This window comes from Panthera pardus, unplaced genomic scaffold (genome assembly GCF_024362965.1).
Source record: "Panthera pardus isolate Hobbes unplaced genomic scaffold, ASM2436296v1 HiC_scaffold_16, whole genome shotgun sequence".
Classification (NCBI taxonomy): Eukaryota; Metazoa; Chordata; class Mammalia; order Carnivora; family Felidae; genus Panthera; species Panthera pardus.
In genome coordinates, this window is record NW_026526721.1 from 2,054,407 (window position 1) to 2,066,611 (window position 12,205).

The 12,205-nt window shown below is 57.3% G+C and overlaps 1 protein-coding gene across 12 annotated transcripts in view; it reads right to left on the bottom strand.

Moving 5' to 3' along the window:
* The window catches only part of TRPM2 (transient receptor potential cation channel subfamily M member 2), a 56,212-nt gene that overhangs the window by 8,267 nt on the left and 35,740 nt on the right, over positions 1–12,205 (bottom strand). For all 12 annotated transcript variants that reach the window (XM_019432653.2, XM_019432654.2, XM_053902978.1 and 9 more), the window contains exons 18-26: positions 11,988–12,106; positions 11,345–11,477; positions 10,763–10,934; positions 5,793–5,976; positions 5,158–5,339; positions 4,791–4,923; positions 3,125–3,212; positions 1,163–1,250; positions 92–249 (exon numbers count right to left, since the gene is read on the bottom strand). In XM_019432653.2, the coding sequence (XP_019288198.1) occupies positions 92–249; positions 1,163–1,250; positions 3,125–3,212; positions 4,791–4,923; positions 5,158–5,339; positions 5,793–5,976; positions 10,763–10,934; positions 11,345–11,477; positions 11,988–12,106 (1,257 nt within the window). The remainder of the gene's footprint in view (positions 1–91; positions 250–1,162; positions 1,251–3,124; positions 3,213–4,790; positions 4,924–5,157; positions 5,340–5,792; positions 5,977–10,762; positions 10,935–11,344; positions 11,478–11,987; positions 12,107–12,205) is intronic.

A 12,205-nucleotide genomic window follows, 5' to 3' on the forward strand; every position in this document is an offset into this window, starting at 1 on the left:
GACTGCACAGGCTTGTCCACCCGGCGCCTGGCCGTGTCCAGAACACGGGGCACCTCTGGCCCGGTGGGAGAGCGCCAGGACCCGCACTCACCTCCCAGGGAACCTTCTCGTTGGGCACGGGGAAACGGGTGACGTGGGAGTTGGGGTACAGGAGGTGCCGGGCGTTCACGTGGTGGGTGTCGCCCACGTCCTCCTCCTCCTGTCTGCCGTCCGGCTCGAGGTCCTGCCCCTCTGAGGCCTTCTGGGGTGCTGGGAACAGCCACAGGGAGCCGTGGGCAAAGCCAGGCCCCGGCTCAGGCACCTGGCCCACAGGACAGGGGCGTCCTCGATGGTTCTTTCCCCAGAACTGGGCCACCTCCGCCTCCCCGAGACCAGACTGAACACCACCAGCCCCGAAGGGGGGCTCCCCACTACGGCCCTGGGGGGGCAGAGATCTGGGGTCGGGCAGTGTCCCCCCAGCCAGCACCTGCCTCCTTGTGTGGCTGCCCCAGAGTTCTCGGTAATTAGCTGGACTCACGGCCCTTACAGAAGCCCATCCGGCTAGGGAGGGCACATGTGCCCCCTCCGGGGTCAGCACCGCCCCAGGAGGGCCAGTCTTGCCCATTTCTTGGCTGGCTGCAAACTTAGAAATATGGACTTTGGGGGGGCACCTGGGTGGCTCACTCAGTTGAGTGTCTGACTTCGGCTCAGATCACGATCTCACAGTTCGTGGGATCAAGCCCCACGTTAGGCTCTGTGCTGACAGTGCGGAAGCTGCTTTGGGATTCTCTGTCCCTCTCTCTGGCCCCCCCCCCACCCCGCTCACCCCTTCCCTCTCTCTCTCTCTTTCTCTCTCAAAAATAAATAAACATTAAAAAAAAGACACACGGACTATAGTTTCTGCCACCCGGTCTGGGTCTTGGCCGCATCCTGGAGCGGCCCCTCCTGTATAGCATGATGCGCAGGCCCCCTCTCAAAGCCCCCCATCAGGTCCAGTCAGGGGCTCGGTTGTGCAGGGTCCCTGCTTCTGTGGGGCAGTCTACCCTCCCCCAGGCCCATGGGACCCAGGAGCAGCTCAGTCGGCCTACCCCCAGCCCCCGCCAGAATCCAGCCTGCTGCGTCTCCTCCCCACAGACCCCCAGACTCAAGCAGGTACCAGCTGCTGGCAGGGCCGCACACTCACCCGGGGCGGGGATGCCCTCCTCTGAGCCGAAGCCACCGTCCCTCAGGGCCTTCATGACCCAGTGCAGCGCTCTGGACATCTGGGCCACCTGGAAGGCACATCCCAAACAAGATTTGGTCCACGCCTGCCTCCGTACGGCACACCCAGCCCTCCACTGAACCGGCGAGGGCACTATGGGAAGGCTGCAGTGACCCACAGGCATCAGAGCCTGCCCTGCTTCCCTCGGTGTCACGGGCAGTGCCCACCCGTGAGACGCAATGGCCACTGGGACTGGACACGGCAGAGGCCGCTGAACCATCCTGAAGCCACAGTAAGACAAACCAGAGCCGCAGGAAGGTGGTGCGTGACCGCCCATCAAGGCTCCCCATGGCTCTTGCTCCTCCCAGAGAAAAGAAACTCCTGGAAGTCAAACATGTTCAACTACGGGAGATGGTGGGAGCCAGGGGACCAACGGGGCCAGGAGAACTCAGTTCAGCAGCAGCTGCACCCGTTTGGGAGGGCGTCAGCAAGGCAGGGACCCACAGGGGAGAAGGCAGTAGGGGCAGACCCCCGTGTACAGCGGTCCCAGGGCAGGGGCTGGCTCACGGTGGGCACCCCACCATCACAGGGCCGAGTGGCTTGCCCCACCTGACACAGCAGAGCTGGGAAGAGACAAGATTCCTGTGACAGCGTGTGGGGCTCAGGTGTTGCCTGCTGGGAGGCTGCTATGGGCAGCAGGGGTGCTCATAAGAAAGCCCCCAGCAAGAGGGGCACAGAGGGGCAGGGACCCAACCTCCTCCCAGTCCACCCCTCTTATTCTGAAGGCCCGAGGCCTCCCTGACCACCAGCCCCTGCATCTGCCTTGATTGCTGCACTTACTAAACCATACTGTGACAATGGACATTTATGTCTGTGCCCCCCAGACTGCAAATCTCTGAGGGGGAGGCAATGCCTGTTTGCCTTGATGTTCCCCAGGCCAGCCCTGGATGTGGCATGGACGAGGGGCACAGGAAACATGAAATGACAGATGGATGGGTGGATGAATGGATGAAGAGAGGGAGGGAGGGAGGGGGAAGGAGGGAAGGGAGGAAGGAAGGAAAGAAGGAAGGAAGGAAGGAAGGAAGGAAGGAAGGAAGGAAGGAAAGATGGATGGGAGGAGGGAGGAGAGAAGAAAGGAAGGAAAGATGGGTGGATGGAAGGATGATGGATGGACGGATGGACGGATGGGTGAACAGATGTTCAAGCACCTGAGCCCAGCTGGCCTGCAAGGTGATTAACTCTCAGATGTGAGGCTGCTCAGGGCTGCCTGTCTCAGGTTCAGGACTTGGAGCCCAGCAGGCGTGGCCCGACTAGTGGGGGGACCATCAGTGGGCATTGATGGGGGATGAGTGGGGCGGAGGCTGTTCATCGACTGCCTGCTGCCTGTTGGCAATGTCCTCTGAGCTCCCCCTCGTGCAGAAGCATCAGAACCTTGACCCAACGTTCCAACCGTCTGGGGCTGGTCTGAGACGTCCACACGCTTTCTGATGTTACTCAGCCCAGTGCTCCACCCAGACGTTCAAACGCATCTTGCTGCCCTGGGGCCCTCCCTCCCCAACAGCATCCGCGGTTAGCCTGGGAAAGCAGCCGCGGGGGTTTGGAATTCCCATAGCTTCTGGATGTGGAGTCCTGCGGCCACGGTCACCTCGGAGGACAGCTCTGAGGAGGCCAGAGCTGGGGAGGAGAGCGGCTCCCTCGGAGCAGCCCATGGTGTAGACGCCCCACAGTGCAGGGTGGTGAAGCTCAGTGGGGAAGTGTTTGGCAGAACGTTCTGGAGGGCAAAGAAGGCACCTCTTCCGGTTGGGAACGATGGCCCCAACATCCCCCAGCTCCTTCTCCTGGCCGTTTCCCCAGCGTGCTCATCCTCGAAGCCCCTGCACCAGAGCGGCGCCCCGGCCAGGCAGATCCATGACCCGGAAACAGAGGCGCTGGGCTGGAACTCACCTGCTCCTCCAGGGAGGCCAGTCTCTGCTCCATGGAGCCTGAGCGCTTCAGACTTTCCATTTCCAGCAGGTCCACCATGGTGCTGACCCTGAAAGAACACCCAGCTGAGCCCAGCCGGGCCGGCCCCAGGGGCCTGGATGTCGAGGATACACGATGCTAGTCTGTAGGTGCGAGTCCCTACCTGACCCCTTAACTTCAGGCACCTTCTCCTGAATCTGAAAGTATTTATAACCCGTTTCTGTATAGAAGGAACACTGCCCACGGCCCCAAAGGGGAAGATCTTCCAGCAAGTGGACGCCCCCAGCTCACACAGCCACACTGCCAGCCGTGGGAGCATCGCTGGGAGTCACACAGGGATGAGCAGTCCTCCCTTTGATTTGCTGACAGGCCGCTAGACAGCCAAGTGCAAAGATCAAAGCTGCTTCTGAGCACCGATGGGTTCGGGGGATGGGCAGTGCCGCTGTTTGGGGAACGTCTGTTTGGGTTTGTCTTATTTTGCCACCACATGGGGACGTCACCCAACTTTGGCTGCCAAGTGTATAAGCAAGGGATCCCGCGGCCGAACACTGCCCAGACTCTCCTGCCTGGCTGTCCCCGGTGTTTCCTACTTCTCCCCTCAAGGGCACCTTCAGAGAACCCTCGTAGTAACAAAGTCAGCAGCCCCTTCAGTGAGTGCTGAGCTGGGCCCGGGACCCGCTGTGAACAGTTCTCGGGGGGCGGAGGAGGGCGCAGTTTACTCCCCCCTTCACCACGTGTTCCCTAATCCCACAAAAGCCACGGAACCGCTTCCTGCCGTGTTCCCCAAGTCAGCCTGTGGATATGCTGTGTGGTTACTGGAGAGAAGGTGACGGAGTGGCTTTGGACCCCTGTGACTCAGTCCCCATGACAAGCTTGTCAGAGACCCCACCTCATCACTAACAAACTCCTACCCCCACCCCCTTTGTAGGTGCATGTGGGGGTCAGCTCAGCTCAGCTCCGGGCCTGTGGGGCCGCACAGGCCATGCTGCCTCCCTGGGCCTCGGAGCCCTCACCCGACCAGGGAGAGCAGGTAGGTGGCTGGTGCAGGGCAGCACGACCCCCTGCGTCTCCAGCCGAGACGCGCACACCGCTCTCCATGTGCCCTCCCTCCGGCACGCTCTGGAAGCCGCGCCAGGCGATGGCTGCCATCATTGGCTCCAGCCCACGGATGAGCTGAGAGACACCCAGCAAGGCAGGTGCACAGCTCTGAGGAGAGGGCGCTCGCCTGCCTGCAGGGAGCCCGCCCGCTGGCTGTCCCCCCACCCCCACCAGGCGGCAGGACACCCCTCTCCCTGCATGGCCAACGGGACTGCACCAGGGCCAGGAGCTGCCATAGCCACATGGCACGTGTCCCCTCCTCTCCTGGCCCAGGGAGAGACACAGGGCCAGCAGGACCAGCTCCCCCCACCCCTGCCTCCTAAGGAGGTCAAGGATCAGCCCTGCCCCCAGTGCTGGTGCAGCCTTCACCCTCCTCCCCACCCCACGCGATCCGTCCTTCCCAAGGGGGGAGCCACGGGTCAGCTGGAGGACACAAGCTTCCCGCCCCAGGAGCAGTGCCCGGGCCTCTCCCCCAGGTGAGCCGTGTCCCCGGTGCGACTTGGGGCCGTGGGGGTTTCGCGCGCCCCTGGGCTGCCCCGGCCTCCTGTACTTATTGCCAATGTCTTGAATCTTCTGCTCCGGCCTCTGCTTCTGCTGGTACTGCTGGTTCTGCAGGTAGCTCTCTTTCAGGTAGATCTCCCAGGACAGAAGGGCGGCCTCCTCGTTCTTCTCCAGCTTGCTCTCTGCGGGCGCAGGGGGGCGGACAGAGGGGGCCTGAACGCCGCGTGCAGGGGACACGGGAGGCTCTGGCGGGGAGGGGCCCTGACCGGGAGGACCCCGCCCACGCCCGTCCGAGGGTCTGCACGCCTGCTGAGCCAACAGGGTTCTAGAAGGAGCAGCCACGCTCACCCACCGGCCCCCCGACCGCACCCCAAGCCAGCGGAGCGCGCCCCCGGGGACGGCGCAGGCGGCCTTACTGAGCTGCTTGCGCCGCCTGGCGGGGATCTTCAGGACCACCCTCTTGATGAAGAGATGCAGGTGGCTGAGGAGGATGAAGGGGGGCGGCGCGGGGGGCCTGCCCTGGTACTCCTCTATCAGGTCGTGACGCTGGAACTTCCAGATCTGGTCCGTGTGCTCCTGGACCTGCTGGAATGTGTAGCTGGCGGGAGGCAAGGAGAGCGCGGGTTACGGGAGACCCGGCCAGCGCTGCGAGAAGGACCCGCCCACCGCGCTCTCCGGGGGGCGAGAAGGACCCGCCCACCGCGCTCTCCGGGGGCGAGAAGGACCCGCCCACCGCGCTCTCCGGGGGCGAGAAGGACCCGCCCACCACGCTGCCCAGGGGCAGGAAGGACCTGCCCACCGCGCTCTCCGGGGGCGAGAAGGACCCGCCCACCGCGCTCTCCGGGGGCGAGAAGGACCCGCCCACCGCGCTCTCCGGGGGCGAGAAGGACCCGCCCACCACGCTGCCCAGGGGCAGGAAGGACCCGCCCACCGCGCTCTCCGGAGGCGAGAAGGACCCGCCCACCGCGCTCTCCGGAGGCGAGAAGGACCCGCCCACCGCGCTCTCCGGAGGCGAGAAGGACCCGCCCACCGCGCTGCCCGGGGCCCTCACTTGAACATGGCGATGAGGAGGTTCAGCAGCAGGATGTTGGTGAAGAGCAGGTACAGGCAGAGCAGGATGACCGTCAGCCACTCGGGGAAGGCAGGCTCGTGCCGGACGGCATCGCTCTCCGGGCATTTGGGCTTGTAGGGATCTGTGCCGTTGGGGCTGCACTGGTCCAGGCTGAAGTTCACACCTGGGGTGGGGGGGGGGGACGCAGGGAACAAAGGCAGTCACCAGAGTCCCTCGGCAATGGGCGTCCTCAAGGCCTGGACACCTGCACAACGGGGTGACCTCAGCTGTCAGCTCAGGTCCAGAGAGAGGCGTCTGTCTACCCCCAAGCGTCCTCCGCGGGCGAGGGAAGTGAGGAGCCAGACCTGTACTCCTGCCCCAGGCACATACGCCCACCCAGCACCCAGCTGTCCCCTTCAGGCCACTTCCTGGGCCTGGGGCAGGGCCCCGCACCAGGAAGGGAGAGGGGCTGTCACCACTGAGACACAGCCCCCAACCATAGGGAGCCCACTGCCGTGGACAGAATTCAAGCGGAGTAAATGAACAACTCTCAGGAAAAGAAGGGAGGCAGGGGAAAGGAAAATTGCGGCACAGGTAATGTACCCATACCCAACAGGTGATTACAAACAGAAATGCAGTCCCACGTTTGTAGAAAAGTGAAGGGCATATTCAACAAAACATGTCCAGCTTGTACGTTAAAAAAAAACAAACCCTCCAAGGGGCACCTGGGTGGTTCAGCTGGTTAAGCATCCAACTCTTGATTTTGGCTCAGGCCATGATCTCAGGGTTGTGGGATCAAGCCCCACGTCGGGCTCTGCACTGACAGCGTGGAGCCTGCTTGGGATGCTCTCTCTCTCTCCCTCTCTGCCCCTCCCTGCCTCAAAATAAATAAACTTAAAAAAAAAAAAACTCTCACGAAACACACTAAGTGGCAGTTATTAATTGTGGTTAACACCCAGAAGTGGGATTATGGACATTATTCTTTATACTTACTTGGATTTAAAATTGTCAACAATGAGCATGTACTAATTTTTTAAAACTGCAAGTCAGTATCCTGCTGCCCTGCGCCCAGTTGTCAGTCCCCCTACAAGAAGGTGCTATGAAAAAGAAGAAAGAGGGGTGCCTGGGTGGCTCAGTCATTAAATGTCCAACTTTGGCTCAGGTCATGGTTTCACAGTTCATGAGTTCGAGCCCCGTGCCCAGCTCTGTGCTGACAGCTCAGAGCCTGGATTCAGATTGTGTCTCCCTCTCTCTCTGCCCCTCCCCTGCTCTCTCCCTCTCTCTCTCTCTCTCTCTCTCTCTCAAAAATAAAAACATTTAAAAACGTTTTTAAAAAAGAAGAGCTCAAATCAATAACATATCTACACTTTTTGAAAGAGAGAGAGAGTTCAAGCAAGGGAGGGGCAGAGAGAGAGGAAGAGAGAGAATCCCAAGCAGGCTCCACCCTATCAGCACGGAGCCCGACACAGGGCTTGATCTCATGAACCATGAGATCATGACCTGAGCCAAAATCAAGAGTCGGCCACTTAACCGACTCAGCCACCCAGGCACCCCAGTAACACAACCTTCCACTTTAGCAAACTAAGACAAAAGAAAAGCAGACTGAACCCAGAGCAAGCAGAAGGAAGGAAATAATAAAGATCAGAATGCAAATAAGTGAAATGGAGAATACAAAAGCAATAAAGGAAATCAATAAAACCAAAATCTGGTTCTTGGAAAAGACCAACAAAATTACAGCCTTTTACCTAGACTGATCAAGGGGGAAAAAAGGTTCAAATTGCTAAAGTCATAAACGGAAGAGAGAACATCACCACCAACCCTACAGAAATAAAAAGAACTGTAAGGAAATACTACAAAATTGTGTGCTAACAAAGTAAATGGTGTAGAAAAAATGGACAAAAAGTCCTAGAAAGAGGCAAGGCACCACAGGGGACTGAGGAAGAAATGGGAAGTCCAGACAGACCTGGAACAAGGAAAGAGACAGAAATAATAATTTCAGAACTTCACACGAAGAAAAGTTCAGGCCCAGGTGGCTTCACTCGTGAATTCTCCTGAACGTTTGAAGAATTAAAACCAATCCTTCACAAAGTGTTCCAAAATAGTGAGAGGAGGAAACACTGCTAACTCGTGCTAGGAGGCCAGTGTCACCCTCATCCCAACACCAGACAAAAACATTACGAGAAATGAAACCACAGACCAATGCCCTTTATGAACATAGATGCAAACATCCTCCACAAAACGCTGGCAAACTGAATCCAGCATCACATAAAGAGAGTTACACACCGTGACCGAGTGAGGTCTGTCCCAGGAGGGCAGAACCGGTTTCACATCTGAAAATCAGTTAATGAACACACCGTGTTAGTAGCATAAAGAACAAAAAATCATGCAGACATTTCAACAGGTGCAGGAAAAGCGTTTGACAGAATCGTGCCCGCTTTTATAATAAGAGCAATCAAGACACTAGGGGTGGGAGGGAGCTTCTTCACCCGGATGAAGGACGTTTACAAAAACCCGCAGCAAACTTCGTACTTAATAGTGAGACTGAAAAAAACTCCCGCCTCTAAGATCAGGCACCACAAAGAGATGTTTGTTCTGGATACTTCTATTCAATGTTGTACCAGAGGTTCTAGCCAGGATAATTCAGCAAGAACAAGTAAAAGGTATCAGATAGGAAAGAACAAGTGAAAATATCTCTATTTGCAGAAGACACGATCTCCTGTACAGCAAATCCTGGGGAATCCACTAAAAACTGGTAGCGCTATAAAGAACCTCAGCAAGATCGACGTGTAAATACAGTGTATTTTAAAAAATTTTAAATGTTTATTTTTTTTTTTTTTGAGAGAGAGAGAGAGACAGAGCATAAGCGGGGGAGGGACAGAGAGAGAGGGAGACACAGAATCCAAAGCAGCTCCCGGCTCTGAGCTGTCAGCACGGAGCCCGACGCGGGGCTCGAACTCACGAACTGCAAGATCATGCCCCTGAGCCACCCAGGCACCCCACATACAGCGCATTTCTATACATTAGCAACAGACAATCCAAAAATAAAATGAATAAAGCAATTCTCTTTACAACAATATGAAAAAGAGTAAAACACTTAGGAATAAACTTAACAAAAGCAGCGTAACTTAGACCCGGGAAATTACAAAATTTTGTTGAAGGAAGTTAAAGATCTAAATAAGCAGAAAGACATCCCACGTTCACCGTCAAAGTCCTAGATGCTTTTTGGAGAAATTGAGAGGTTGATCCAAAAATGTGTGTGGACCCAAGGGACCTGGAGGCCAAAGCAATCTTGAAAAAGGAGAGCAAAGTTGAAGGCCTGACACGTCCTAATCGTAAAACTTACTACAAAGTGACACTCACCGGGCTGTGTGGTGTTGGCCCAAGAGCAGACACACAGATCAATGGAACAGAATGGAGAGTTTGTAGATAAACCCTTTCATTAATGGTCCATTGGTTTTTGACAAGGGGCCAAGACAATTCAATGGGGATTTCAACAAACTGGATATTTGCATGCAGAAGAGTGACTCCTGCCTCACACTGTTTACAAAATTAACGTAAATAGCTCAAAGGCCAAAAGTAAGAAGTTATTCTAACTTCTAGAATAACAACACAGACATAAATGGTCACGATCTTGGGTCAGGCAGCGGGTTCTGAGATACGACAGCAAAAGCCCAAGTGACCAGAGCGACTGGGGGGGTGGACTTCGCCAAAATTAAAACCTGGTGCTTCAAAGGACACCATCCAGAAAGGGACAAGACAGCCTGCAGCATGGCGGAACATATTTGCAAGTCAGAAGCACGAGAAGGGACTGGCGTCCGTGTAACTCAGGAAGAAAGAAAAATAACCCACTTGAAAAATGAGCCAACGATAGGAGCAGATGTTTCTCCAAAGAAGGCACGTGAACAGCTCTGTGAACACACGAGCACATTTGCCATCAAGGAAATGAGACGCGTCTTGTGCCCACTGGGATGGCCAGAAGCAAGAAAGACAACAGTGACAAGCCCGCTCGAATCTGGAGCGCTGGGCCCTGTATTGTTGCGGTGTGGACGTGAAACATGGTGCAGCTGCTGTAGAAAATAGTGTGGCCGTTTCTCAAACTGCTAAAGACAGCACACAACCCAGCAGGCATACAATCCACTGCCTGACCTTCATCCAAGCGGGAGGGAAACACGTCCACACAGACACATAATTGGAAACATCACTGTTATAACGGTTCCGAGCAAGGTTACACATAACGGCCAGAAGGCAGAAACAACTCAGGAGCTCACCGATTTACAAATGCAGAAACAAAATGTGGCCTGTCCGTGCAATGGAACATTGTTTAACGACAGCAAAGGGGGACTAAATGCTGACGCAGGCTACAATGTGGCTGAGTCTTGAAAACGTCATGCTAAGAGAGAGCAAGACACAAAGATCATCCAGTTCATACGAGATGTCCAGCAGAGGCAGACTGTATAGAGGGAAGGCAGATTAGAGGTCGCCAACGGCTGGGGACACGGGGAGTGACTGCTAAGGGGGGTGGGTGTCTTTGGTGGGTGATGCAAATGTTCTAAAATTCGATTCCGTAAGTACAGTGAAAACCACTGAAGCACACACCTCAAACAGGTGAGCTTTTCCTATTAGGTGTTCTATCTCGATGAAGCTGTCGAAAAGAAAAAACTCAGCGTACAGAAAGGATTCTCTCCGTCTAGAGGAGGAGGAGGAGGGACAGGGTGGCATGTGGTGTGGGGGAGGGGTGTCAGAGCCCCAGGCCGCACCCTCGGCCCACCCCAGATCTCAGCCACGGCCCAGGCTCCCCCCACCCCGCTGATGCCAACCCCCCCCCCCCAACCGCAACTAAGCATCACGTGCACTGGGTCTCCTGCCACACGGGCACCCGGGGAGCCACCCCACTCCCCGCCCCTCACCTCCCAGCCCTCAGGGAGCTTTCCAGGCACCCCTGCTGGAGCCGTCAGGGACCCGTGTCCTACCGTCGATATAGGCCGGCATCTGGCCGAAGATGGTGAGGTACGACTGGTAGACGACCCCCCGGAAGATCCAGTCCACCCGGCTCTCGTTGTGGATGAGGATGGCCTGCTTGGCCACCCCGAAAGACACCACCCACACCGCCAACAGGAAGAGGAAGAAGAAGACGTCCTTCATCTGCAGAGACAGGGTGGCACCAGCTGCAGCCGCGCACCCACACGCTCCCGCTGCCCCCCATACTCGGGCCGTGTGCTCTGCGGTGGTGGGAGGAGCTGCTGTCACCCTGGACAGGGACGCCTGGGGCCACAGGCCTGGCCTGCCCGCACATCCTAATAGAGTGCTGGGCATGATGTGTAGGAGGGGCTGGGTATGACTGTGACCCATGGAGGGAGTGAGAGGAGCTGTAACAGGGATCGGGAATGAGCTGTGGAGATCAGGGGAGGCTGTCTGGAAGAGGGGACATACAGGCAAAGACCTGCGATGGGCAGGCTGGGGTTGGGAGCCCAAAGGCAAAGCAGGGAAGCGCTTTGCTCGAGCCCTGGAGCACCTCGCTTGCGACTGGCGTCCGGACCCCCTGATCCCCTTACCATCCGCTTCACGATGATGATCTTGGGCCCCAGTGTCTTACTGATGGTGAAAATGTGCATCAGCCGGAGGCAGAACATGATGAAGTCCAGAGAGAGGATGATGCGCCCGGGGTACAGCAACGCTGGTATGAGCCTGGCCCCCAGGCAGAATCAAGGACCCCTGAGCTCACCGCTCCCAGAGCCCGTCCCCAGCTGCCCGCTCACCTGACCAAGCCCACGTGTGCTCTGGAGGCCCCCGGACCCCAGAGAACTAAAAACAGGGTATGAGCTCATGGAGCAGTGCCTCCAGGGAGGTGTTATCCAGAAAGGTCCAGAAGCCCAGCCTTGGGCAGGGGAGGTGGGCCGTGCGGGCCTCTTGGGAAGCAGCAGGGCTGGGCTGGTCCCTCTTGCCTCATGGAGAGAGGGACTGAGGCAGGGACACCCGTGGCCCTAATGGGCAGGGGAGTGGGCGGGGCCCCAGCAGGAGGCGGAGCCACTGGGCTGCAGGTGCGCAGCCCTCTGAGGGGGCGGGAGCTCTGGCAACTTCCCCTTTGCTCAGGGCAGATTTTGTCCCCCAGACAGACGGCAGACATGGCCAGAGGGGACGTGAGCCCGCCGGGCTGCAGCCGCAGACGGGAAGCCGCAGAGAAGACAGGCCGCTCACCTGCAGGTCAGTCCTGCTATGAACAGCAAGATGGCACCGATGTCCAGTTTATTCCAGAAGTCACTGAAGTACAGGAGGGCCATCTTCATCAGCCCGAACTCGTCAGGGTCATAGAAGAGCTGCGAGAGGACGAGGTTAGGGGTCTGGCTGTCTTCACCAACCTCACCAGCAGCAATGAAAACACTCCCTCCTTCCCGGAGAGTGAGGCTAGCCAGGAA